This window comes from Lemur catta, chromosome 7 (assembly GCF_020740605.2).
Source record: "Lemur catta isolate mLemCat1 chromosome 7, mLemCat1.pri, whole genome shotgun sequence".
Taxonomy (NCBI): domain Eukaryota; kingdom Metazoa; phylum Chordata; class Mammalia; order Primates; family Lemuridae; genus Lemur; species Lemur catta.
Window position 1 is genome coordinate 84,988,179 of NC_059134.1, and position 27,842 is coordinate 85,016,020.

The 27,842-nt window shown below is 39.3% G+C and overlaps 1 protein-coding gene across 13 annotated transcripts in view; it reads left to right on the forward strand.

Annotated features, from left to right (window-relative positions):
* CD44 (CD44 molecule (Indian blood group)) overlaps nucleotides 1-27,842 on the forward strand; it is a 78,720-nt gene that overhangs the window by 40,906 nt on the left and 9,972 nt on the right. The window contains exons 4-15 of one of the 13 annotated variants that reach the window (XM_045557812.1): nucleotides 391-462; nucleotides 1,287-1,520; nucleotides 7,864-7,992; nucleotides 9,270-9,395; nucleotides 11,837-11,950; nucleotides 12,425-12,541; nucleotides 15,343-15,471; nucleotides 16,911-17,039; nucleotides 19,090-19,191; nucleotides 20,947-21,036; nucleotides 21,911-22,117; nucleotides 25,120-25,185. In XM_045557812.1, the coding sequence (XP_045413768.1) occupies nucleotides 391-462; nucleotides 1,287-1,520; nucleotides 7,864-7,992; nucleotides 9,270-9,395; nucleotides 11,837-11,950; nucleotides 12,425-12,541; nucleotides 15,343-15,471; nucleotides 16,911-17,039; nucleotides 19,090-19,191; nucleotides 20,947-21,036; nucleotides 21,911-22,117; nucleotides 25,120-25,185 (1,515 nt within the window). Of the gene's footprint in view, nucleotides 1-390; nucleotides 463-1,286; nucleotides 1,521-7,863; nucleotides 7,993-9,269; nucleotides 9,396-11,836; nucleotides 11,951-12,421; nucleotides 12,542-15,342; nucleotides 15,472-16,910; nucleotides 17,040-19,089; nucleotides 19,192-20,946; nucleotides 21,037-21,910; nucleotides 22,118-25,119; nucleotides 25,186-27,842 lie in introns of all 13 variants that reach the window. The other 12 variants (XM_045557800.1, XM_045557801.1, XM_045557804.1 and 9 more) reach the window with 12 other exon arrangements.

Here is a 27,842-nt window from a genome sequence, read left to right on the forward strand (position 1 = left end):
ATGTTCCCATATTACTTTTATATTAGTAAATTAAAAAAAATTCTCTCTAACATACGCTGCATTGGAGAAGGAGCCACGCCTGTCTCATTCACTATGGTAGCCCCAGGCTTCCACCGTGTGTGATATAGAACATGTATATTTGTTAACAAATGAATTTTCTGGGGTAGGGGTGGTAAGTAGGTTTCCAGGAATTTATGAAATTAAATGAAAATGGAAAATGTGTCATGAAGGGCAGAAACATTCCTAGTAGACTTGCCGAGTTTCAGAAAAAGAAAATTATCTGGTATAAGTTATAATAAAACTCCATCCTAACTCACTAATAGAAATGGAGATGGATTTTGATTGTATTTTTTAAGAGGTCTCATGGTTGTTTTTTTTTCAACCCCATAGCTCCAGAGGGAGAAGAAGATTGTACCTCAGTCACAGACCTGCCCAATGCCTTTGCTGGAGAAATTCGCATAAGTACGTGTCTCTTCTAATCTTGATTGAGTTTTCTCATTCTTGGGAAAAGGATCAGTGTGTTCTTTATGGTTTATATTTGAATAGAATATTAGTCATTTCCCTAGGGCTAGGGATGGTTGGCTGTGATTCAGTGTCCCTTCCCCTTTTTCTGCAATGGCTTAAAATTGCTCCCTGGTTTACTCTAATGTTCCTCAAACTTCAGTCATTTGAAAATCACTTTCACCTTTTTTTGACATATCCATGTACACAGCTTGATGTTTTCCATTTGATTGACCCATTCCTTTCTACCTAAATTCATTTATTTATAAAAAAGAAACTGCACATGGAAAACACCAACATCACTTCTCATGAAGAGAAGGCAACCTGAATAATAAATTTAAATGTAAGAAAAATTAAATAATGTTCTTAATGTCTAGCTGCTAAACGTCTAGCTCATTCACTGAACATCCACTCTATTTTGAATGCTGTGTTGAGCAATTTACTTACAATGTATCTCATAATGTTCATAATGGCAAAGTAGTACTATATGGTCCCCGTTTTATGAATGAGGAACCTGAAGCTCTGAGAGTTTACCTTGTCTAGGGCTATATGAAGCTGGGATTCAAACGTGAGGACTCCCCAGAACTTCCTCTTTTCCCTCCCCATTTCCAGGGGATGGGGAACTTTCTTAGGGCATCAGCCACTCTCTCCCACCACTAGGTGTTGTTTTTCTTAGTACAAAAGAAAATAGCTTTGAAGTCACTATGTTATATGATAATCTGCCATCTTTCCTATACTCAAAATATCAGCCATGACGTTCTGAAGGTACCTTCTCTCTCTCCCAGCTATTGTTAACCGTGATGGCACTCGCTACACCAAGACAGGGGAATACAGAACAAACCCTGATGACATCAACCCCAGCAATGCTCCTGAGGACGATATGAGCAGTGGATCCCCTGGTGAAAGGAGCACGTCGGGAGGTTACAGCATCTTCCACACCCACCTTCCAACCACATACCCGACCACAGACCAAGATGGTTCCTTGATCTTCGACAACACAGAGAGTACCTCTGCTACCAGTAAGGAGAATGAATCGTTGTGCTTTCCAATAGCGATTTCTTGGGAAAATATCTCTGATCTTCTTGAGTGTTGCCCACTCACGTGTTGATTTTCTCCTGTCTGTGGACATCGAGATGTAGGTGACATTTGGGGAAGTGGGCTGTTGTGGTTGTCAGTGCTCTGCATACATTGACTACTACTGCCTACATTTTTTGTTTCCATCTATAACTCTATTTTTCTTACCTTGGGATAAGAAGCGCCATATTAGAAGTTTTTTAGAAGAGCTCCCCCTATTCTCTTGTCCCTGGACATATGATGACAATTCAAGCCTGATGCAAAAACTATTTTTATTTTTGCATGTTTCCATCTTGTTCTTATCCAACTATGGATAAGACTCTTTTCATGAAGTTGGGATCACAGAGTATGCATACCATTCCGTTGGCACCTTTTTTAACCTAACTTTGTGTTTTTATGTTTTAACCTGATTTATACCTGTGTTATTGATTGTGTAATATTCAGTCACATTCATCGACCATGACTTACTAAATAATTCCTTTGTTTTTTGGCCCAAGGAAGCATATCTGGAGGAGTTTTATAATCAAATCGAATCAGCTTAAGAGTTCTATATCCCAGCCTATTGGCGCGAGTTCTGCATGCTTACTTGGTGTGTGTGGGTGATTCGTTCCTTGGGGCTGCAAGAGTGGAACTGGGCAAACGCGGCATTATGTTTCTTTGGGTTTTTGTGCCTTGTGCTTCAGTTCATTGGGCAGTGTTTACATCTCCCTCTCGTCCCCTTCTTTGCTTCCCTCTTTGCTTTTCCCCTGTGGTTTGTTTTAAAACAGGTTTCCAGGTTGGCTTTGTTCCTTCTGTGAAGGATTAGTCCAACTCAAAAAGGGCATCTGCAATCTCAAGCAGTTTTCCTAGTATGGTGTGCATTTTCTCTCTTCCTGGCTACAGCTCCGGAGGGGTGGAACTCTGGCTTCCATGCAGTGGCAGAAATGTACTGGCTTGTGAATATGCAAGACAGGACTGTTTCCTATTCCGTGTCACCCAGAAGCCAGGGAAATGCCCACAGCACTCTGATTTAATTTAACATTACTTGCTCAACGGTGTTTTAAATTTCTGTTAGTAGTTGGCTGAGGGGAGGGAGTGATATGAAATAGGCTTGAAGTTCCCATGATTCCCTGCAGATTCTTTGCAGCATTTGGAAAAGCAAGTATTTTCAAACTGCCCATGCTTTCCTGGGTTATTGGCTCTCTGGAGATGATATCACCTTGTTGTTTGTAGCTCCGTGGGCAACACTTCTTGAGGCAGTGCAGCTGGCTACTTGCTGCCTCTTGAGTTTCTGGCCTTTTTCAAGTAACTATGTTGGAGATGTTTATCATTAGGGCATGTAGTTTTGCCAAATGTTGGCCAACACGATAATTAGCGGTCTCAGCAGGAAGCAGAACAGGTCTGCCCTAAAGTACCATTTCCCACCAAAGAAGAAAATCTTGACAAAACATAACTTGTGAGGACTAGATTAAGTTAACTTCCAAGCCACTAATAGCCTATATAAAACAGTATTTCATATGCGTTTTAGAAAAGGCAATTACCACATTTTATTAGCATCCATAGCACATCTCTTAAGGACTCCATTCTTCCTGCCTAAGTTAGTCGACAGATTTATTTTGAGGACCTACCATGTATCAGGCCTATTAGAATGCTTGGGATCCAGTGGCAAACACTTAGAAAGTAATACTGAAGAAAAGGAAGGATTAGTGGGATATTTATTCATTCAGCCAATATTTGAGTTCTCCTCTGGGTCAGATACTGCTGTAGTTACTGGGAACTCAGAGTTGGACCTACCTTCATGGAGACAATGTACTAGTTCAGAAATCTAGTAAAAGGAGAGCTATGAGACTTAACTATCAATAAAATACAGTTCAGGATTTGAGCTGAGAAAAGAATTATGCTTTCCTTCTTCCAGAGCAGTTAGCTGAGTTTCTTTCAGTAGTTAAAGAAGAAAGAGACTAAGTTGTCTACCAGATGAGTCCAGGGCTAACTTGAGAGTCATTGAAGTACTGTAGGATCCATGAAGGCCAATGGCAACTCCAAGAAGATCAATTCATGCAAAGAAGGGCATCAAAGAAACCAACCAGGTAGAAACTAAAATGTAGTACATGACATACCAGGAAAAGTTAGCACTGATAAGTTCCTAAATGGAATCATGTTTTCAGAGTCCAGTGAGGAGATTCCCAAACCCTTATCGCTGTTGGACTGAGAGCTGGGACAGGGTGAGAGGGAGTGATTGCAAAAGGGTGGAGGTCAAGAGGGGGCTGGCTGAGTGCACAGAAGAAGCTGCCTTTGGCTTAGCTGGCTCATTCCTTCCTTAAGGGTCCTTAGTGGGTGGCATTAGGGAAGGCTAATAAGAACAACCATCTGGGTAGTGCTGGACTTCCAGCTGTTTATTATAAGTGTTATTTTTGGAAGAGCCCTCCTGGAGGCGTGTCATCAGCCTCTTCCTATTGGTGATCTGCAACTCTCTGGAATCAAGAAACTTAAACTAATTCAGGAAGCAGCCTCCTGCCTTGGAACACTCTATTTCCTTATCATCTCCATGTCAAAGGAATTGTTTTTTTTTTTTTTTTTTTTTTGGTCTGGCATGGCCTACTTGGGTGGGGAAACTTGGAAACTCTGCTGGCTGAGCAGTAGCTGTCTCCATTTTTCCCTCTCATACAACTTCTTTCAGGAAGACAGAAATAACGCCTATGTCTATCTTGTCATGTGGGTTTATTTCCTCTTGTACTGTTTTTTCCTGGTGTACTCTGAGATGAGGGTGGTAGGAAGTTTGCTTCTCTAATGAAGTTTTTAGAGTGAGAATTGGAGGCGGGGTCTGAATCTTCTAGGGGCTGCTCCGGTTTATCTGGGAGCATCATGGGTGAACTTGGCTCCTGTTGCTCAACTCTGTGTTCTGACCTAATGTGTTCTTCATAGCATAGAACGTATCATGCCAGTCTTTGGCATTTGGTATACATAGAGTCAAAATTTTTAACCTAGGGTTTATAGATGTTCAGTAGGTTCAATGATAGGCTATGAGGTATTCAAGAGCCACCTGAATAATATGCAAAATTTTGAGAGTATTCATATATAGGGTTACTTTTTTTGAGGACAGAGGCCATAACTTATATCAGATTTTCAAGGGAACATATGACTTAAGATGGTTTTCTAAAAAAAATCTCGATTAGCTTAGGTATTTATCTCAATGATTTTTGCCATTCTGCTTCAGTAGGAGAACATTTTGGACTCAAGTCAAACTTGAGAGTCAAATGAGAGATTTCCAATTGCAAAACATTACTAATTATCCTTTCTCTAATTTGAGAAGAGTCCAGAATTTCTCTAACTTTGGCAGGTTTGGGTTTTTTTCCAAAAACATATACTGAATTCAAGAATCCAAAGTGGCAGAAGTGACTGATGGATACTTGAGAAAGCTTTATCTGATTTCAACACTCTGAACACACACCCATTGCAAAGTTCATGCTCAAATATAAAGTTTGACTTGTTGATGAGTGTGAGTGGTGCTTTGAAATGCTGGTTGTCATCACAAGCTACCTGGGTACAATGCTAGACAGATGTGAAAGATACAGGCAAGCACCCCAAAGATAAATGAATGAAAGCAACCTTTGAAATGTTGCTTTGAAGGTCTCCAGTTTATAGCTATAAATCCAACCCAATCAAGTCAACAGAAAATCTCTTTCCATTACAGGTTATTAAATTGCTGCTTGATTTTGCTGAAATCATGAATTCAGGGGGGTTCAGTTTGAAGAATGAATAGCATTGAATTGATATCCACACAGAATTTGCATTTCTGATGATGTTCTAACATTCTGGGAGACTTTAGGAGGCTGGAAAGATGAACCCAGGCCCAGATTTTCTTTTCTAATTTCCGTTCCGTAATAGATACAGACCTCGTATGTAGACAGAACTGAAAGTAAAGGTTTTTTTAGAGGGAACCTCACTAAATGGTATTTTCATAATTGCTCCAGTTACCTCAACTGTGCACTCAAACAGCCACGCAGCAGCTCAGGAGCAAAATAATTGGATGTGGTCCTGGTTTGGTAATTTCCAGCCTAAGACTCAGGATCTCACAACAGCAGCAACAACAGGTAAACAGTGAAATCTTCTGCTTGTCAGCTGTCCTGAATGCCAGGTCCTTTAGCATTAATGAAAAGGATATCCATTATCATGCCAAAGTTCCCTACTGGTCCCCCTTCACCATCTGCAGTCAGAGTAGGGTCTGGTACCATTTTATTTATCAAAGAGCCTTGTGGATCTGTGGATATGACTGAACACTCCCAAATGCCCTATTTGTTTTCCTTTTGGCCATGTGTACATAAAACCAGAATTATTTTTCCTTCAAAGGAAGAAAAACCTGAATGAATGTTCTGAATGAATGAATGAAACTATGAAAAAGTATGAATGAATTGACTATGTGATTCATTCAGAAAATGTCCTCTAGAAAGAAGCCTTCCAGAAAATGCACATTCCTGCTGTCTGCTGATCTAATTATCACAGTCAATAATAATTGAAGGAAATGCTGGTTTCCTTCTGTTATTAAAGTGTAGGCCCTGAGTACTTCTTTGGACACTTAAAACCTAAAGTGTAAAGTTAGGAAATGACCTGTCACTCTACAATAGAATCTAGGCCTCTAATAAGCTCCTTGGATGTTTGGCTATTAGCTCTAAATCCCTGCAAAGTATTTTGATATGGGAGCTTTGGGGAAAAAGATTCAAAATCTATGACAATGGGAGATTACAGTCATATCTTCATTTATTAACTTTCATTGATGGAGGTAATAAATGTATTTCAAAATAACTAGACATTCTTTCTGCAGAGGAGAGTAATAAAAATGGACAATTGGTTCTTTACATTTGTTTAGCTTAGAAGACATTGGATGGATTATACCCTTTATTTCTATAAATAATCAAGTAAGGAAAACAGTGCTGATGTTATGTTATGCTTTTCATGTCACAGTGATTAAGATCATGCTGGGTTGGGGAGAGGGAGAGAGAGATTGCAAAATAATGACAATGCTATTTTGCAATGTTTACGATATTTATCTTTGTAGGACAAACAATGTAAAGGAAAAAGTCTTCTTGGCAGTGTTTCATCTTGGGTCATTTCTGGGCTTTCTCGATAGCTGGAAAAAGAAATCTAACTTACCTTACTTTTTGTGTTTGGGGATTTAATGATGGTTTCAGCTTCTCTGCTTGAACTTTTTCTCATTTTTTTTTGTCTACTATTATCTAACATTCTCTGATGCACATTACGATTGCAGAAATGGCAATCTTTAGAAGTTTTCAAATCAAAGACTCTTGCTTCTGGTCTTATTAGTGGGATCATTGGATCACTTCATCTCTGTCTTTCCTGTTTGATTATCCTATTTTCAAAAAATGAGACTCAAAATATCTGTACTGCTTTGCAAAATATAGTGTTTATATAAGAGATGACCTTGGGCAAGGTTACTAGAGATTTTGGATTCTAAATGGAGAAAAGTGGAAAGTTATCTTTTTCAATCTTCTACTTCTATGCCGTTCTTCTCTGTGTTTTGGATGGCTGGGATTAAGTGTCTGTGATTGCTGGCAGAAATATCATATCCGAAATTCTTGGAGAATGATATTGGTTGCCCAAGATAGATTGCAGAGAAGATTAAGGAGCTAGGACTCTGAACACCTGGATTTTAGAATCATAAAGTCTCAGATTTGGAGAGGATGTTAAATGGTCTGGTTCAGTCAACACTTCTAATCATTTAATCTCTTACACAACTTTCCTGCCAAGTGATCTTTCTGATGATGGGGAGCACAATAATAATACTATATGAAGAAGTTCATTGTTACATAGTTCAGGTTATTGATTTTTTAAATCCAATGTTTGGAAGAACATCCATCGCCCTGAAATTCTCACCACAGATCCTAGTTCTGCCTCATGAATCCAGAGACAAAAATTTAATCCCTCTTTTACGTTAGAGACTTTCAAAATTCAAAAACAGCTTTCATGCCTTCCTTGAGACCTGTCTGTTGCTAGTTAGCCTTCTGACTTCAGACAGGTCAGAGGCTCTGTCTAGCATAAATTTTTCATTTTTAAGATGAAGAGCATGAACCAGATGATATTTAAGGTCCTTCCATCTCTGACATTCTATGAACTTCAGTTTGGGCCTCTGAAAGAAATGGAATTTCTTTGCTTTTTCCCTTTCTTCCTATCATCTATATCAAATATAGATGACTTTCATGAGAAGTAAAAGAGGGCAAACATATACAGTGCTATTTCTTAGGAATTGACAATTAATTAATCTCTCAACAATCAATTCAATCATGGTTACAACAGCTTTGATGAGCTCTAGTGCTACAACTCCCGAAACAGCAACCAAGAGGCAAGAAACCCGGGATTGGTTTTCATGGTGGTTTCAACCATCAAAGTCCAGGAATCATCTTCACACAACAACACAAATGGCTGGTAATGAGTTACGATTATCTCATATCGTCTGTTTCCTTGATAATCGTTAACAATTTTCGTTGACCTATCAATGAAAATTGATGTTAAAGCCTAAAGTCAATTCTGTTCTCACAAATGTTCACAATAACTTAAGAGGACTCATGAGCTCTGGGATCTATACGTTTGATTTTACAGTGCTAATATACAGATTTCTTCTTTCTACTCTATAGGATTATTATGTCCCAGAAAGAGGCTAATATGGAGATGGTGAAGAGAAGTCAGGTCTTTTTTGCTGACAGAACAAAATGGTGACTCTGAAAGATTATTCACGTACATCCTAAAATTACCATAGTCACAAAAAGTTTTTGACATTTCATGAAAAAATAAAATAACAGAGCTAGATCTGATAAAATATACAAAAATCTGCATCAATGGAACCATTTTTGGAGTAGACACTAACAGTATGAAAAGACAAATGGTCATTCCCTAAGATAGCCTGAATCTTGTTCAAAATGCAGAAAATCTCTTTTTTATTAGTAATGGGACATCTTCTAGAATAACCACTGAGAAGAAGTGGAAAGTTTCCATCTCCTTTTTTATGATTGCATCAAAAAGAAAAAAGTGAGAATTTCTCAAAACCTCAACTACAGTCATATTAGTTAAACTTATTAGTTATTTATTAGTTAATAAATGCCAGGAATTATTTCTCTGCTAATTGACTTAACTTTTTTTGCTCTGTGCTAAGGTATTGTTGGGAACTGCATTATAGCTTCCATTTGCATGTAGAGTTACAATGATCTCATGCTAGGGAAGATAAAAAATGAATCAGCAAATTGTGAACACAACTGTGGGATTTTAGAAATGACTGAAATGGGTTTACATTCCAAGGTTTTTCTGGAGGTGTCTTGACAAAGAAAATAGGCACATGAAATTTTTCCAATCTATTCTTGATGTCCTAGCTTTAATAGTACATGCTTAATGAGTTAATTAATGCATCTGAAAGCATGAGGGAGTTTTCACTGGCTTTTAAAAAAATTCTTTGGTGGGGTTATATCTGTATTCACTCTTTTAAATTCCTTAAAGAGAATGTTCAGTTGTGAAGATCACAGCCAATTGTTTTGAGATCTATATATTAACTTCAGAGCCAGGACATAAGAATTTGGGGTATACAAGTCAACTTTCTCACTTTCCTTTTAAAATCTTGGGAAATCCATTATACCTTCTGTGTCTAATTTCCTTCCTTTGCAAGTGGGTTGCTTGGCATTCAGCTCAACCACTAATGCAAGTCACCACAACAGGTACGGATTCAAATACCATCTCAGCAGGCTGGGAGCCAAATGAAGAAAATGAAGATGAAAGAGACAAACACGTCAGTTTTTCTGGATCAGGCATTGATGATGATGAAGATTTTATCTCCAGTACCAGTAAGAATAATCAATTACAGTAGAACCATTTATGCAAGACTTACTGATTCACCTGAGTGATACCAAATAGTATCTCTCTTGGGAAATAGTTAAGGTGAAAAACGAGTGAACCTATGATCATACCTTAGTTATACTTTGATGAGATTGTGAAGGAAGAAATAGAATATTTTGAATGGAAGCCACAATATATTTAGAAAAGTAATGGGAAAAATATCTCTTATAAGATCTCTAATGCATTATGTTCTTCCTGTTTTATCTATGAGGTCCTCTGCTACAGATTTTCTTTGAATTATCAAGCTTTATCAGAGAAGGGACATGTTAAAACATTACAACAAATATTCATTGTGTACCTACTGTGCTAAATGTAGGGAACACAAAGAGGAAAAAACAAGAACCTTTGCCTTCAAGGAACTCATAGACTTGGAGAATGTGATTAGGAGGGTATTAATTAAAAGTTGTAGAAGATCCCAAACTGAAGGCCCTAGAAAGCCTTAAAAGATGGGCGCTCGAACTCAAGAATTGTCTTAGGTCATCAAAACCTGGTTGAGGTCAAAAGAACAAATCCAGAGTCTTAACAAATGAGCTGGACACCAATATAACAGAAGGACATTGAAGGGAAAGGCAAATGTCAGCTCAGCTTTAACTTGAACAAGACAGTGCCAATCATTAAAAGCAAATAGTGAAACCACTGTTTGTATATAATAGTACCCATATTTGTGGCAATTATAAAACTTTTTGAGAATGAGATGGAAATTGAGCTGAAAATGTCCTTAAAAAATTAAAAAAATGCAAAGGTTTGCCTAATATTCTGCCAGATGACTGAATTTTCTGCACATAGCTGTAATGGCCTAAGATTTTGCTGAACAGAGCTGAGAGTCCTGAACCTGACTCCTTCAACACAGGTCACTGAAGTTCTATCCATCCCATTAAAACCTGAGAGTTTCATCCTCAAATGGGTAGTACCTAGGGAGGGAGGAGCCCCCCCATCCAAAAAAACAAAAAAAAACAAGCTTAGGCCTTGAAGGCATCTGGGTATATGGCATTGATACAACAAATAATAGGTATGAACTAGATTTGCATACACAAACCTTTAAGTGCTGTATTTTTTAGACCTGATACTTCTGCAGAGCTTAGTCTATGGAAAAAAAGGAAACTCTTTTTAGTAACTTCAGGGAAAAAAAACAAATAACCAAAAACACTAGAGTTTTACTATTGTGTGGCCCAGCCCTGCAGGTGGCTCATTCCTAAAGATGTTGTCTTAATACTTGAGAAATTAAACTTCCTTGGGTGGCAAACCAAACAAACAGATCAACCTGCAAGTAAGTTGTGTATGGTCAGGCTACAGGGAAGAACTTCCTATGGTGTTTTTTTAATCTCCATGGCATATTTTCCTATTTGTTTACTTTTCTACTTAGCACCTGTGCACATAATTCAACAGAATGCTCTCTTTCTTCTGAGGGGTATGATAACTGCCACTTTTTCATGCTTACTGAGAATGTGGTTAATGGTTTTAAATGTGATTTTTATAACTTGTGAAATAGAGCTGATAGTATTACAGTTCTAGAAAGAATTTTGTATTAGTTGGGTATCAAAATAAAGTTTGAAAGAATTAGGATGGATTTGCAAATAACTTTTTCACTAAAGATATTGATTCTGATTTTATCATGATCCTTCTATTCGGTGCATCTCCCATTCTAGCCCCAACATATTGGTGACAATATCAGGGCACTGGTGCTTCTATGATGGTGGCTGGTTACCTGTGGCCTTTTTCTACTGAATGTATGTGTCTTGTTTTTCTTTCATTGGCTATGAATGACTTGCTCATGTATTTGATGAGAATACATACGTGTTTGATAAACATTCAGATATGTATAGCTAAACCATTTGGCTGGTCTAGGTAGCTATTTGTTCTCAGAATTATTTATAGGAAAGCTCTGGCTGCTCAGGTGTTTCTTTCTCCACCAAAATTACTAACAGAATAAAGTGATCACCATTGCATAACTTTCAGTTATCTACTGCTGCAGCCTGAGGATCCACAGGTAGCAGTAGTGACACAAAGTCCTTGGGCTTTCAAGTGCAGAGGGATGCTACAGACTGCATGAATGGGCAAAACTCTGACGTCTTTGGTTATCCTCGGTGGAGGGCTGGTGTTTCCAAAGCTGTTCTTCCTGCTGCTGCAGCTTCTTTGGCTGATTTCTCTGGAAGATCTCATGTTCTGAACTCCAAGGTATGACAGAATGCAAAGGACGCTGAGATGCTTACCAAGTGGCTGAATTAAGCTGAAGGCACTTTCTGCTTTCCCTCCATTTCCATGCATCCATCTATACAACCTGGTATAGATGATTCATTGCATAGACTGCAGAAGGGAGAAATGCACAAAACAAGTGGTGAAGGCTCAAGAAATAACATTTTCCTAATTGCTTCAATCATCATTATCACAGTTTCAACCACACCACGGGTTTTTGACCACACAAAACAGAACCAGGATTGGACCCAGTGGAACCAAAGCCATTCAAATCCAGAACTGCTACTTCAGACAACAACAAGGATGACTGGTAATGGGTTATGCATATTTAATTAAAGATATTTTTTTCCCTTCAAAGCCTATGATGCTTCAAAGGTCAATGATGGGGACACAGTGGGAAATTTAGTTAACTCTCATCAATAAATTTTTAGTGAACTTTCACGAGGGTACTCAGTTCCATTTAGGAGTCATTTATCAACCATACCTTCTGGGCACAGGGTATTATGTTACTTCGTTATAAAAATGAGTATATTTGAATGCTTTTATGGTCCTGCTCTTGACAAAGTGATTATAGTGGAATAACAAGTAATCATGAAGAAATTCCATGCCCATTGATTTTCTCTTGGGACAGATTAGTGAAGTCACTCAAAATTATTGAAAGTAGATGCTTAGCGGTACCAGTTAGGCATAGAGCTGTTAAATAGCAGGTACTTTAATGGAAGAACAGAGTCATTAAAAGCTGGTTGATAACAAGTCACAGTGTATTTAACCGTCATCACAGCAGATGTAGACAGAAGTGTCAGCAATGCTCATGGAGAAAACTGGACCGAGAAACCACACCCTCCTCTCATTCACCGTGAGCACCACGACAAGGAGGAGACCCCGCATTCTGCAAGCACAAGTAAGAAGGATGGCGGTCAGCAGCTCTGGTCTAGCTGAGTTAGTGAAGACATTCCAGAGACAGGGAGGACTTTGTTTAGACACTGGCTACATCTTCTATTTCCACTTACTAATTTCTTTTATCCCCAGAGCCTGAAAAGCTGCCAAATCTGCACGCAGTTTTTAGAAATTGGAAGAAAAATGCTAACTTGTTAGGTTGTCCAAAGGCCACAATGTTTGAAAAGTACATCTGAGATCCGATTTTTGTGTTAAAGGTTCCTAGAGATTCCATTTGGGTGATTTGTGTGTGTTTATGGAAGTGTGTGGTGAAGAGTATATTTGTTTGGTGCTTAGTAGTGGAATCTAGAAAGAAAGCTTGACAAGTGAAACGATCTTTGGGATCCTTATGTTCTGTGAAGATCTTTAATGAATACAGTTTCTTTTTCAAATATATAGTCTATATTTGGTTCTACAACTGCTCTTTTTCTATTTTTAAGCCCGAGGTAACTCAGGGGAGGCTTTGATGTTCTTACTACTACTCCTACTGTTTTACAAACATCTCAGGTTTTCTAAAACAATCTCAAGTGCCATCAGTGGACTATTAGGATAAACTCCCTCCCTGCCCCCCAGTAAGAAATATGTGCTCTTCTTTCCTCTATGCCACTGAGAGAGGCCTATCTTACTTGAAATCAAAGAAGTATTTATTTTGGATAACAGCTTGCATCCAAACTTCTTTAAAACAATAGATCAACTATCATTCTCACAGCCTTCAAAATGCCTAAAGAGAAAGCAGCCACTTAGAAACCAAAGGGGGTTAGGAATCTATGGTTTGAGAGATGTCTTCAGACAGCAAAAGAAAAGTTTCAGACATCAGCTACGATGTGGGTTCCTAAGTCCTGGGTATTGTACTGAACATATCCAACAGGATTTACCTCCTGTCACTTGCCCCAATGGATGTGATGTATGCGTAAGGATTATGGGCTTGAGTCAACAAAGAAGTCTTCTAATAAGAAAAGGAAATAGAGAGGAAGCAGAAGTCTCTCTGGAATAGGATTCTGTACCAGTTCCCTTTGGGTTCTAACAGTATATCTTAGAGATTGTTTAGACAGTTTGTACTTACAGAGCAGAAAGCTACTTCAGAAGCTTGGAACTAATGAGCCTGTTGTCAAAAAGTGGCAGTTGAGGGGCATCAATGCTAGAGGGTAGTTGAAAAATCAGATTTAATGGGACTTGACAAAGAGAAGGTGGCAACTGTGGCAATTCTGTTATCTGTACTCGCAAAATTTAAAGGGATTCTGATTGGTGACCTCTGGGCTCTATCAAATGAACATCACAACTTCTAGAAGAGAATCAACTTTCATCTTTCACAATGGAAATCCTATGTTCTGCTAACCCATTCCTATCTATGCTGAAAACAATAGGGGGTTACTGGACACTCAAAAAGTCATTATGTTTATAAAGGTAGTGATAGAAGGAATAGAGAGTTCTTCTCTATGCACACATGCACTGTTCTTTATTTCTTTTATTTAAACTTTGAGTAACATGGCACTATGTTTGGGTCAAATTTTCCTTTTTTGTAATTCCTATATTCAGTGGTTTTTCTAACTTTATTATTTGTCAAGTGGTAGTTATTTAGTCAGTAGGAGGTAAAACTTAAGATTTTGGCCTTTTTTTCCTCCCTCTGGATAAACAGTTAACCCCAGGAACAGTTTGGTCAATGTAAAGGTAAAATGAAGACAGAAAGTTTTATTTTTTAAATATCTTTGCTGTCATCAATTCACATGTATCATTTTCTAAAATAATGAAATATATCCAATTTTACAAGTTGGCAAGTTTATAGGCTCTCATTTTCTTAATGGACTGAAAATTTACTATGAGTTGCCACAGACGAAAATGTCAGTGGCTTTCTGACTTTTCCTGAAGGCAAGCTGATGGAATTTTATTCCGTTCATTTTGTCCTTTTTAAAACAATAGTTGACATTTTAGGTCTGCCACACATTGCTATTGTTTATATAATGCCCCAAAGTGGCTAGACTAGTTTTCCTTCCACTAAATTAATTTTGTTAAAAAGTGACTTTAGCAATTGTATTTTTTAATTTTTTATAATTTTATTTCAAAATATTAAGGGGGTATAAGTGTTTTTGTTACGTGGATAGCTTTTAGAATGCTTCAGTCAGAACTGTAAGTGTGCCCATTGCCCGAATAGTGTTCATTGTACCCGTTAGGTAGGTTTTTGGATTTTAGCAATTTTAGATGCCATGAGGACATACCACGTAAAGTGTCAGTGGAGTAGCATCCCAGCCACCCCAACATCTTCATGCTGGGCACATCCACTGCTGGTGCATTGCCAGTGTGTGGGATCATGGGTTACGTGACCACCGTTTGAGAAGGCCCCCTACTATGCTAATCTTGTCATAGGTCATTATTCAATACATTCCTTCCCCAAAATGACTGGAGCAAAGGGGTTATTCCTTGAACAAACAACTCTCTCAGACAGGATACATGAAGCCATAAGCTACAGTAAAATAAGGATAATACTGGGACTTCATAGGCTGTGATCTAGTCCTAGCTTTATACCAATTTGACTATATGATTTTAGGCAAATCAAATGCTCTTTGAGCCTCTGTTTTCCCATATGAAAAATTAAAGGATTGATCCATTTAATTTCTAATATCCATTTTCAATTATCAGTGGCATGTCTCCTTGCTGCCTTCTTTTTCTACCTTCTCTCCCTGTGTATATACCCTTAAAGTAGGAAGATATGTAACAGCTATGGGTGAGAACTCAGACAGTCATGGCTCACAACTGACCTTCTTCTCACAGTCCAGGCAACTCCTAGTAGCACAACTGAAGAAACAGCCACCCAGAGAGAACAGTGGTTTGGCAACGGAGGGCCTGGGGAGTATCCCCAAACGCCAAAAGAAGACTCTCATCCAGCAGCAGGGACAGCTGGTAATGGATGGCTTAACGAGCAAACTTGGGTGGGAACTTCCTTTTGGGTTAAATGTTGGGCATGGAGGATACTAACAAAAGGACACTGAAGGAATTGTCACAAGACATTAGTTTCCTTCATAAATTATATTGCAGTTAACGTTGAGCCAAACCTCATATGCTCATAACAAATCACCTGAACAAGAACGGATACAAGCATATAAAGGACACTCAGGGACGTGCCCTTTCGTATGTCACTTTCAGATCTGGTTTTGGGCATTCCCTAGTGAGGTGGTAGCAGAGACCTGGATCTTCTAAAATACTCCCTTTTGTTTTGTCAAAGAATCTACTCTATGTTTGGGTCCAGACTTCACAATATGATTCTATGAAACACTGGCTTGCGAGAAAGCATTTTTCTAGAACCCCAGTATTTAAAGAAATGGAGCCAGACATTATGAGAAAAATGACACCTATCTGATGTCATTTGGCCTTTTCATCATGTCTGTTTGGTACTTTCTCCTTGAGTGTATAATGTGTTTTTCTTATTTTTACAAAGAGGCACCTTCTGTACTCTTGAATTGTGTGACTGTGGAAATTAGACTTCAGTCTTGCCAAATTCTTTGCATGATCTTTTTCTCTGTGTGACATAAGTATTGAAATGCATTGCCTTGTAAAGAATGTGGATTACACATTCTCAGTTGGTATCAGTGAGAAATATTTCCATGTTTCCATTTGCAATATAGAATATAATGCATAATGTCCTTCCAGTGCATGGCAACTTCTGAATGAATTACTCACAGAGCAGTGAATTCAGTGACTGGCTATGTGGTGTGGTTGTTGCTAAGGGGGTACTATTGTAATCTTTTCTTACCTATCCTTCTCCATTGGCTCAGAATGAAGCAATGTGCTGCATTCTTACATGTCATTTATGCTATGAATCCCATTGTTAGAAGATAATGCTTCTAATGGATTTCATTTGTGCTTTTGAGATGAATGACATTGACTTTCTTGTTAATCACATGAGAAGCTGTTACCTGATTTCTTCCTAAGATCACTACCAGCCTCATGTGCATTTTGTTGAAATGCAATTGTCTCAGAATGACATCATGTGCTCAGGTTCTTATATACCTCCACCCTTAGGGACTGTGGCAGCATGGCATCAGTCAAGAACTACTTTTCCTTCATCTTCCCTTGATGTCTATAACTCATCCTCTATCCACTGCAGAAGTTGTTCATGCTTTTGTCCTCCACTTCTCATGCTGATTGCTAAGAAAATGAGCATGAATGAACCCAAACCTGCTAAAACATTCTGCATTTATGCAACTTCCTTGCCCTCTATACCAGGAAGATGGTTTCATTGTCTTGTCTAGAGAATAAGATATTTTTTAAAAAATCAGTGTATCCCTGGCCAAGTGTCCATTAACACTTTGACAATTGCTTGAACTGCATGGTCACAACAGCCTCAACCTACACCCACCATCCAAGTCAAAGAATGACAACACAGAGCCAACAAGACAGCTCCTGGACTGATTTCCTCGACCCAATCTCACATCCAATGGGACACGGTCATCAAACAGAAAGAAGGAAGGGTAATAGCCTCTGAACTTTTTTATATATTATATTTTTGAAATCTACCAAGTGACTATTGTTCTGGAAATATGTAGAAATATGCCCTTGGTTTTAGACCAATCTACTTTTCTAAGGGACTGGAGGTTTCTTCAAAAATTAGTTTTCTTGGTCAAAATGATATGCATGTTCATCTGAATAGGAAGTCCTGAGCAGAAAGCATAGAATTTAGCAGGAGCTTTGGCAAAAAAAAACATTTAACATCAAAACATACCTAACAATGTGAGGCAGTAAGTAATAGATGTGAAATGAATGTTGCCAACAATTAATGCTGAGGAAATTCAGAGAACCCTCCCACACCCTGCAAGAGCATCAGAGAAAGGTGAATTGGATCTGGTTTTTGAGAAATGGGGGAAAAAAAAAATCTGGATAGTCAGAGAAAGGAAATGGAAGGAAGTTTTTCTAGGAAGGAGACTCATGTAAGGAGAAGCATGAATGAAGAAAAGCCAAAGAATGAATATGTCAAAGTGAGAGGATCTGTTTATGTAAAGGAAGATGTGTTTGAGTGGCTAGGTCAGGGCCATTATGTTAAGTGACTGGTGTGCCATGTGCAGACCCAGCACACATGTGTATGGGCAAGGCGCCTGGGGGCTCTGAGGACATCCATGGGGGAAAACCAAGCCAGTAAAAGATTGTGAGAATCAATATTAAGACTTCATATTGATGAAGAGAAAGAGATTCCATGAAATTGATAAACATATCAAGGACAATACAATTGGCTCCAACTGTAAAATGGTGTGATGCCTCTTGAAGGATTCTACTTATAAAAGGAAAGAAGAACACAAGTGTCTAGAACCCATCATCAGGCAGGCAGGCAGGACTTTTTTCTGGGACAATATCCATTTGTAGTTTTGATTTGGGATAGCTGACTTTTCCTCTTTTTTGAAATCTGGGGTAGTAGAGTCACCCGCATTTTTGTCCTACAAAGATCTTTTTTTTTTTTTTTTTAAATTCAGTCAGAGTCTCACTGTTGCCCAGGCTAGAGAGCAGTGGCATCATCACAGGTCACTGCAGCCTCAAACTCCTGGGCTCAAGCAATCCTCTTGCCTAAGCCTCCCGAGTAGCTGGGACTACAGATGCACACTACCACGTCTGGCTTATTTTTCTATTTTTTGTAGAGACAGGGTCTTGCTATGTTGCTCAGGCTGGAAAAGATCTTGATTCTTTTCTTTTAGCATGTTAAGGCTGCAGTGCAGATGTGGGTGCCCAACATTCCAGCACTTCCCTCTGGAGTCATCTGGAACTGATGAAGACTCCCCAGAGGCAGTAGTGTGCATGGGCTTTGGCTGAATTGGAGAGCCAGCAACACTGATGATGTTCATGGATTGTTTGGCCCCCATTTCACTCAGAACTTGGTATTTCAGCAGAATAGATCTGTGATAACTATGAAAAATAACATTTATAAATATTTCAGTGAAATTTCAGTACCAGTCAACATTGTACATGTTAAAATCCAAAGACCTCTTCATACTCATGTTTATGAGAAGAATAAGTCAGTGACATCCACTACTTCTTATTTCTTGCCCCTGTGTACTTCCACCTAAGTGGTACTGGATGATGATTTTTGTGAAGCAAAAAAGGACTAAGTGAGGGAAGAGCTATTAAAAGAAAGCCCTTATGACTTATAAGGGGGAGGTGACGAAATGGTGTCTGAGCCAGGGCTCTTTCTCTTTTCTCCACGTGTCAGATTGCAGGTGTGTATAAGAAGGGCGATGTTTCTGTCTCTCTGCAAGGCTTGGGAGTCCCATCATGTGCTCACGTAGAGTCCTTCCAGGCTCAGCACAAACAAAAAGTCGTAGCTTTTGTACAACTCAGCCCTTAAAGGAAAGCCAGTTCTTGTAATACTCTTGTGAAGAAATAATAATGTATACCAATTCTGGAGACATAAATCAGTATGTGCTTTCTTTCCTCTTATTCAGGTTTGAATATAAAAATAATTCAGGTATAGACCACAAACCACTCTCAGGTAGTGGCTTAGGAAGTCAAGCAATAACATTGATTTAATTCCTTCAGATACGGACTCCAGTCATAGTACAACGCCTCAACCTACTGCAGATCCAAACACAGGTTTGGTGGAAGAGCTGGACAGGACAGGACCTCTTTCGATGACAACGCGTAAGGATAACGACCTGTATTCCTTATTCCTGCTTCAGCTCTTGCTCCCATTGGCCAAGATGTAGCTCTTGGTGGTGATGAATGGTGTATTTAGTGTTGTGCAGCTCAGCTCAGCCCAGAGTGTAAAACTGCCTTCATTGTCTACATTTCTTGTGGGGTTCTTTAAACCTGATTCTGCCTTCATTCTTGGTGCCTCCCAGATTCAATGACTTTATGTTTAAAAAAACAAAAAAGGATGTGGGACTCCATTCAACTCACTTTTCCTTCTCTAAGTAGTTTTATCAGTGAAACCTGACCACAGGCAGGACAGTGGTTCCTCTATATTTTAACTGACTATCTCCTTTTGATTCCCATCCTTTCTTTAGTCAAGGCAGAAGAGCAGTAGGATTGCTTGCATGGCTGTAAACAGACATTGTGGGGGCTAGGTAATCATAGAGAGTAGGGAAATCACATCCACCCATGGAGAAGTGGCAAGGCATGTTGTAGACAATTGACAAAGGAGGCCGGGTCCTGGATGCCAAAAAAAGAAACATTTACTAATATCTCTTTCTATCACTAAACAAGCAGTAGGAAGCAATGTTAAACTTCTAGTACACTTAATTTCTACTATATGTGCAGGGATATCCTAGAGATTAGTCCAAAGTCATTCATAATTTCATATTTCTTGGCAGAATATAAAAGAAATCAAGAATTAAGAAGGCCTTATTTTACTGCTTGCTACACGTAATGGACAAAGTCCTTCATAGGAGCTCTTCAGACAAAGGAAAAAATCAGCAAGCATGTGTTGACCGTCAGGAATATAAATAGCACAGTGTTAAGCATCAAAGGATTTGCAAATAGGCCTGTATTTCCATTTTATGTCACTGTTGGCTTTTGTTCTAATGTTGGGTTTGGGATCTGGTGAATGTCTCTCTCCTGGTTATAATATTTATTTTGTGGTGAACATGGCTTATGAGTGTGCTTTATGAAGTTCTTGCACCTGCAACTCAGAGGTCAGTCCTTTTCTTTGAAGAACACAAAAGAAATGAACTGAAACAGTCAAAGTGATTTCAGATATGGGCAATGGTTCAACCTGAGATTGATATATGTCACTGAGGGCCCTGTGTTTGCCCAGGCAAGCGTTTCCTTGGAGTGATGATGAGAATCCCTGTCCACAGATGAGATCAAAAACCTAATAATAGAGTAAAATGGTTTCTTTAATTTAATAATCTTTATAAGGGAGCTAAGTATTTCCTTGTATACGTTTGATCTGAGTTACTTGATCAGGTCATTCTAGATGGGCTTCTTTCTCTTTTGTGGTTATAGGCATACTATAGGCTGTCATAGTGCTTATTTTCCCTATAGTTACACTTCTTGACGCACAGTTAGGTGCTCTTGGTTATTGATGGAAACACTGGAATTCAGACATTCCTTTTTCCTTGTCTCCATGTTCTCTGGTTTTCCTGAGTGACTGGGAGCAACACTCCAATTGGGCCAGGATGATCCAGGGCAGACAAAGTTTTAGCTCAGTCTTCACTTTGCCACTTTGCCTTTGTAGACTATACTGAGAAACAAGGGTCTTAGGAGCCAACTAGGGGTAAAACAGAATTTGTCTGCATATTTCTGTCAATCAGAGAAGAATGTTGTGCACAGATCTTGGTCTTCCTGGGTATCTACCCATCTGACACTGTTATAGCTGTATCCTCCCCATTAGCAGATAACAGGATTAATATCATGGTTTCAAATTAATGGTGGATTCATCCCTTATTGAAACAGAGCAGAGTCATTCTCAGAGCTTCTCTACATCACACGAAGGCTTGGAAGTAGACAAAGACCATCCAACAACTTCTTCTCCAACAACAAGCAGTAAGGATTATAAAGCCCGGTTGGCTCCAGCTATTGATAAAAATCAATAAATTATGGGTGCTTTTGCAGTGTCTTTGGTGGAGGTGCATCAGTTGGCTGCTGTTATGCTGTTACTTTTGATCAAAAGGTGTGTCTGGTGATGGTTCTCTAATTTTTCTGCTTTATAGACCTCTTAGAAGATACTGTATATTAACTGAAAACTATAATTCCTAAAGGTTGGGTTTCTTACGCTGTAGATTTAGTGACTTGGTTTAAAAATAATGGATTGTTTATATAGAATTTATAATTGGCATAAAAGTCTGATTATATCACTCTCTCTATTCCTTACATTAAAGTTCTTTTGCCCTTTGTCCTCTGGACCTCAACTCCATGGTGCTGGTGACTGAAAAGGAGTTCCCTTCTGGCAAAGGAAACAATAATTAAATTAGTAGCCTCAGGTCTTTGAAACCTTGCGTTTCCTATTCCAGCTGCAGGCAGCATAATTTTACCTTTCAATCCAATGGTGTGTTTCCTCTGCTTCATCAAAGGTGGATCCAACTGAGAAAGAGCTCAAGATTATCTAGTACCTGAATTGACTTCAAGGTCACAGTTGTAGTAGCATAAGCCTTACTTTAATAACCCAGGCAAATGTTACAACACATGCCTCTTCTGGGTATTAGGATCACCAAAATCTCTTCTGTTGAGTGATGCCCAGCTGTGTCTGTTGCAAAATATTGATTCTGTTCAACAGTGTGACAAACTTCACCATCCTTTGCTCCTTGTTTGTGGATAACAAGTGAAACGCCTTTGCAGCAATTGCATGTTCTGAAGACGAGCACACAGTGGGTGGCAATCTTGCAAATGTGGGTTTATCATTGATTCCACCTCCACACAGACAGGAATCCTGTCAGAGGTGGAAGACGAGGTCAAAACCCTTCTGAAGGCTCAGCTACTTTACTGGAAGATTATACACCTCGTTATCCAGACACAAAGGAAAATGGCACCCTCGTCCCCGTGACCCCTGCTAAGACTGGGTCCTCTGGAGTTACTGAAGTTACTGTTGTTGGAGATTCCAACTCTAAACTTGATCATGCCTTCCCAGGTAATTTGGTCATTTGGTATCGGGTCTGCTTTCTCTATAGAGAAAAACAACGTATACTTCCATATCACAGGGGGCATTTTCTGCATAGGCTGTGATTAGACTGGTTTGTGATATGGCAATGGCTTTCAACCTTAGTCATCAATTCTAGTGCAAGGAAGCTTGGACTTATTTCAGATAAAATAATGCTTCCATTTGCCAGTGTACTTTCCAATTGTGTGTGTGTGTATGCGAACTTGATTGGTTGTTATGCTGGAATTGCTTTGTCTTGTTCCTGATCCTGTGATATATCCAGTTGAACCATATGAAATTGATCATTTTGTAGGTCAAAATAGTTGAATATTAGCAATTTCATTTGATTCAACGAATATATGCTGCCTTTTTGATAAGGTTTTATCCAACTGACAAATAATTTTCACATACTAGTATCTTTGCTCTGAAATTATTTCTGGTGTGATGGATTGATCAATTTTACTTTTGGTGATGGGTCAGTGGGTAAACATCTTCTAGTTCCAATGCACACTTAAAACTTCATGATATAATCTACTACTAATGAATAGGGGCCACTTCTCTTATTGTCATGGCAGAGATGACTGAAGATGACTTAATTAAGTCTGACATGGACCCTGAATGAGACTTTTTTCCCTCAAATAAGCAATCCTCTCTACTTCTGCTTTTCTTTGTTTCTCCATTTGCATTAGGAAACTGGCTCTGAGAAAGGGGAACTGGAAAATACACACTCTGGTGAAGAAATTAAAAACTGATTCTCTCCTCCTAATACCAGTTTTTCAAGTGCTTCTTAATGCAGTCACTAATGCATATTAGAAATTAGTGACTACTTTACATATTTATTTTTTGGAGCAGAGATCCTTTCCCCTATTAAAAAAAAATCAGCAAAAGATACCTAATAAGAACCCGATATATAAAACAGATGACAGTTGTGATGGGTACAGAAAATCCAGAATGCCACAGGCTTGTCCTCTTTCCTCTGGGCTGCTCACCCCAGGGCTTCAAGGAAAACAATTTAAGAAAAATACCGACCTCAGTGACATTGGCAAAACAAAGCCCCTTAGACTTGCTAGTTCTTTATTCAGCAGGGTCGTGCTGTCACATATTAAACATTCCAAGTACCACTGTCAATATTCATCTGCAAAAATAAATCTTAGAGCACTGCCTCGTTTCTCTTGGCAAAATAAGGCCTGGTGTGCAACCTAATGAATTTAAATTTTAAACGGCAATTTTAATAGTTATAGTATCTTCGAGGGCTTACATCCTCAAGTTGTTAGTAAATGAAATGCTCTACACAAAATCAATATGATATTCACCCACGCTGATTCCTTCTCTATTTCACGGTGGTATGGATAGATTTTTCGTGATTGCCTATGGATTAAATGATTAAGTGACCCAATTCTCATCTTTGGTTTTCTTCTAAAATACTCATATAAGTCTCATTTCTGCCCATACATTTTCTCAGTAATCTCGATGCTTCATGTTAAGAACTAAAGCATTTGGAATTGTGGTGGCAGTGGTGGTGGTGACAGTGGCGATGACAGTGAGTGGTGGTGACAGTGATGGTGATGGGGTTGGTGATGGTGACTTTGGTAGTGGGAGCATGGGGGTGACACTTCAGCAAATGTTGTTTTCAGTTATTTTAACTGTCAGCCAAAGAACAGAGCAACCTGTCTCTTCAATACAATTGTATGAATGATTACAGGTCACCCACCTGCACTTTCTCTCATCAAGGAAATGGTGATGAGCAGCTTACTGTACACATTCCTCACAGCCTCCTTCAGAATGGATGACTACAGCCATTTTATGAAACCATTGTCCTGTGATTAAAAAAAAAAAGAAGAAGATTCCAGTATACTCCTGAAAAATGAGGGCAGGAGAGGGAGTTTCCATATTCTGGCTTCAAGATTTGACCTGTGGATTTAGATTTGCAGCAGTTCATGCGTTTATCGCAATCTAAAGCTTCTGGTGATGGAAGTTTGAGAAAATGGGATTATATTAACCATTCCTGTTGAAAGTACAGACTTAACTTTTGAAAACTAGTATTTTAAACTGACTCTAATACCCAGGTACACATGGTTTACATATTAGCTATCATCTCACGAATTATTTTTTTCACTTATTTTCAAACTCTTTTTTCTCAAAATAAGTAGTTGACTTTTCTCTTTGAATCTTTACATTATTCGATCCCCAAATTTTTTGTTGCAGACCGATTTCCTGCCTCAGAGAAATCTCTTTAAATGTCTCATGCCCTAGGACAGAGTATACCCATTTCCAGGGATCATATTTCTCATAATCCAATTCATATAGTCCTTATTTAAAATACACAATGTCTAGTCTCAACCTCAGATCTGCAAAGACATCATGATATATTTTTTAAAGTGGTCCTTGCCACATGTTTTGGATTTCTACCAAACCCAAGTTTCTACCAAACTTCCTATGGTCATCCTTCTTACTCTTCTGGTTTCCTTAAGTAAAGCTCTAGCCTACTACCCAGTGGATTAAGCAAATAGCAGAAGAGCTGTAATTTTTTCCCCTTTTTTTTTTTTTCAGACAGGGTCTTGCTCTGTCACCCAGGCTAGAATGCAATGGCACCATCACAGCCTTGAACTCTTGGGCCTTAGCCATCCTCCTCCTTCAGCCTCCCGAATAGCTGGGACTACAGGTGTGCACCACCACACCTGGCTAATTTTTTTATTTTTTGTAGAGACAAGGTCTCACTATGTTGCCCAGGCTAGTCTCAAACTCCTGGCCTCAAGGAATCCTCTCACCTTAGCTTCCCAAAGTGCTGGGATTACAGGGATGAGCCACCATGCCCAGCCTGGCAGTAATTAATATCATGGACCTATTCAAGGCACTTTTGCAATCACTTTTTAGTTACTTTTAAAAGTCTATAAACTTTTGATGGGCTGTATGAAAATGCAAACATAAGGAAATGCATATGGCAGCATATGTGGAAACGCACAGTCCTGACTTTCCTCGATTACTTTTTACAGGAGACCAAGACCCTTCCATGGACCCCAGCTGGGGCGGCCGTACCACTCACGGGTCTGAATCATCTGGTGAGTGTGGAACCGCTGTAGTCATTTACTGTCATAATCGTTGAACCTGATGATTATTAATGAAGTATGAGTCAGTGCCTCCAGAGAAGTGGTTCTCAAACTTTCTTAGCATACATTCAGGGAAGGTTCCTTAAATCACATTGCTGGGCTCCACCCTTAAAATTTCTGATTCAGCAGGTCTGAGGTGGAACCCGAGCATTTGCATGTCTAATAAGTTCCCTGATACAAATGCTGATGCTGCTGGGACAGGAACTACTCTTGGAAAACTGCTGCTCTGGAGAAAAGTGTTGCATCTGAACGACTTGGGAAGAATTCAAGCAGTGTCCCAACTTAACATTGCATTATGCCAGAATGATTAAGAGCCTGGATTTTGGAATAAGAATGGCCTGAGTTTGATCCCAGCTCCACATATGAACTGAGCAAGATGCTTAAAGGGTCTGAGACAAAATTTCCTCACTAAGAAACTTGGGATGATAATAATTGTCACAGGACATTGTTTTAAAGACTAAATGATAGAATACAGATAAAGCATTTAGCATAATCCCAGCACATGATATATTAGCTGGAATTTATTGAGAATTCATTGTGTGCCAGAGGCATTGCTCCAAATACTTTACCTGTAGTAGAGTAGGTTGGACCATATGAAACTGCCATCACTAGGTCAAGAATAGTCAGTATCAGCAAGCTTGTAGAATTCAGAATTCATCTAATACTAACTCATTCAGTCACCCTACAAACACTGTGATATACATAAGTACTATTATTAGCCCGGTAGAGATTAGCCTCAGAGAGGGTAAGTGGCTTGGCAGAGTTGGGATGACCAGGGAGTAGTGGAACCAGGTTTCAGGCCCGGGGGTCTCATATGGCTTCTCATAATCACAGTCTGGATAAAGCATTCCATAATGACCACAATCACTGCCAGGTATGCATTGGTAAACAGAGTCCTGTTTGTTGTGACTCAGATCACACCCCTGTAAACATTACTCCAGGCAGCAAAAGTCTGACATGAGGCAGATTTGCTAATGACCTTTAATGCTGGGGCTACTGAAAGGTTCTGCCTTAACTGTGGTCTCCTGGGGCATCACAAATCCAGGTGACCCCATGCAAACCAGTTAATCCATAAACATTATCATTCTTCCTTTTTAATGCCCAGGTTGGAGTGAGGGTAACCATCAGGTTTAAATGTTCACACATTTAAAGCAAGTATGAAGATGGATATTTGCCTGGTGGCTTTGAGAATAACCCTTTATGTAGGAGCAGTAGGAGGTAGGGAGAACCTAGCTACTCCAAGGGTAGCTCTTGAACCATCAGACATCACCTAGGAGCTTGTTGGAAATGCAGAATCTCTGGCCAACCCAGACCTACTGAATCAGCATCTGCATTTTAACCAGACTCCCTCTTCCTCCATCCCACCTCCAGGGTCCCCAAGTGGTTTGTAGGCACATTAAAGTTTGAGAAGCTCGTCCTGGCCTGCTTTCCTCACAGTTGAAGCCATTGAATGATCTCTGTGCACATGTCTCAGAATGGATCTCATTTCCCAGCTGGAATATCCAGTGCCCCTTCTCTTTGGGGAACTTGTCACTGTGGCCAGTCCTACCCTGGCTGGATTTGTGGACGTCTGGGGCCCAAGGCAGGGCCTGCTGTCTCTCATCCATCTTCTTGGGCTTTTGCTTGAAGTGAGAATCAGGTGGGCGGGAGCTGGGCTCTTTTGTTTGGCTCCTGTGCAGGTGTCTATTGTTCAAACAGGAGGTTTCATCTTGTTGTACACACACCCAGATCTTTCCTTGCTGGGAGCACTTTTTTTGGAAAATCAAAATAAAGAGATTATGATCCACTAATGGCCTCTCTTTGAAATATCAAAGGCTGCTGTGAGTCAGAAAAGAGACCAGCGAGAGTGACTGTACTGCCTAGGTGGTTTTCAAGGCCAAAGATCTCCAGTTTAGTTGGCCAGTGTCCCACGACTTGTGCAGGTGAAAACCTGCCAAGCACCAAGGACACTGGAAGGCGGGGAGGGAAAGTAGCCTTGGACTCCTTTAGAGGCTTGGGAAATAAAAGGCTGCTGTCAAAATGAGATGGGGTATGTTGAAATGGCCAGACGTCTGGTAAGAACTTGTTTTGCTCTCTTTTGAGTTCTAACAAAACATCAAATTGCATACCCAAGAGCCATCCTACCCCCAGATAACCACTGCAATCAAGATTTCAGTGTGCACAGTCTGAAGTCTGACTCTCTAAGGAAAGCTTTCACCATCTTCATTCATTGATTAGCCAAACAGACGGCCCTGGGCTTTTTTCTCCCCTTGGTGACCTTCAGGATTCTGTAGTAGGTTCCCATGAGTTGGGAGGAAAAGTTCATTTTAATGAGACATTTTCAAATTTTGTTTTGAAGCAATGGAAAAAGAATTTTTAAAAATCCATAAAGCTTCAATTTAGGGGAGTCTTTTCACAAGATGTCTTAAAAGTTTCTTTTAAAGCATGAAGCCACTGTCATTTTAGGGAGCCTTTGACTTGGGATCCTTCCTTCCAGTTTGAGATTTTTTTGTTCATTTCCTTATTTTTAGCAGTAGAAAATGTTGCCTCTTCCATCAAGGAGTGTTTCAGTAATATATTAGCGGGGACTCTAATAGGATGATTTTTCGTAGGAAAAGCCACTGCCCACT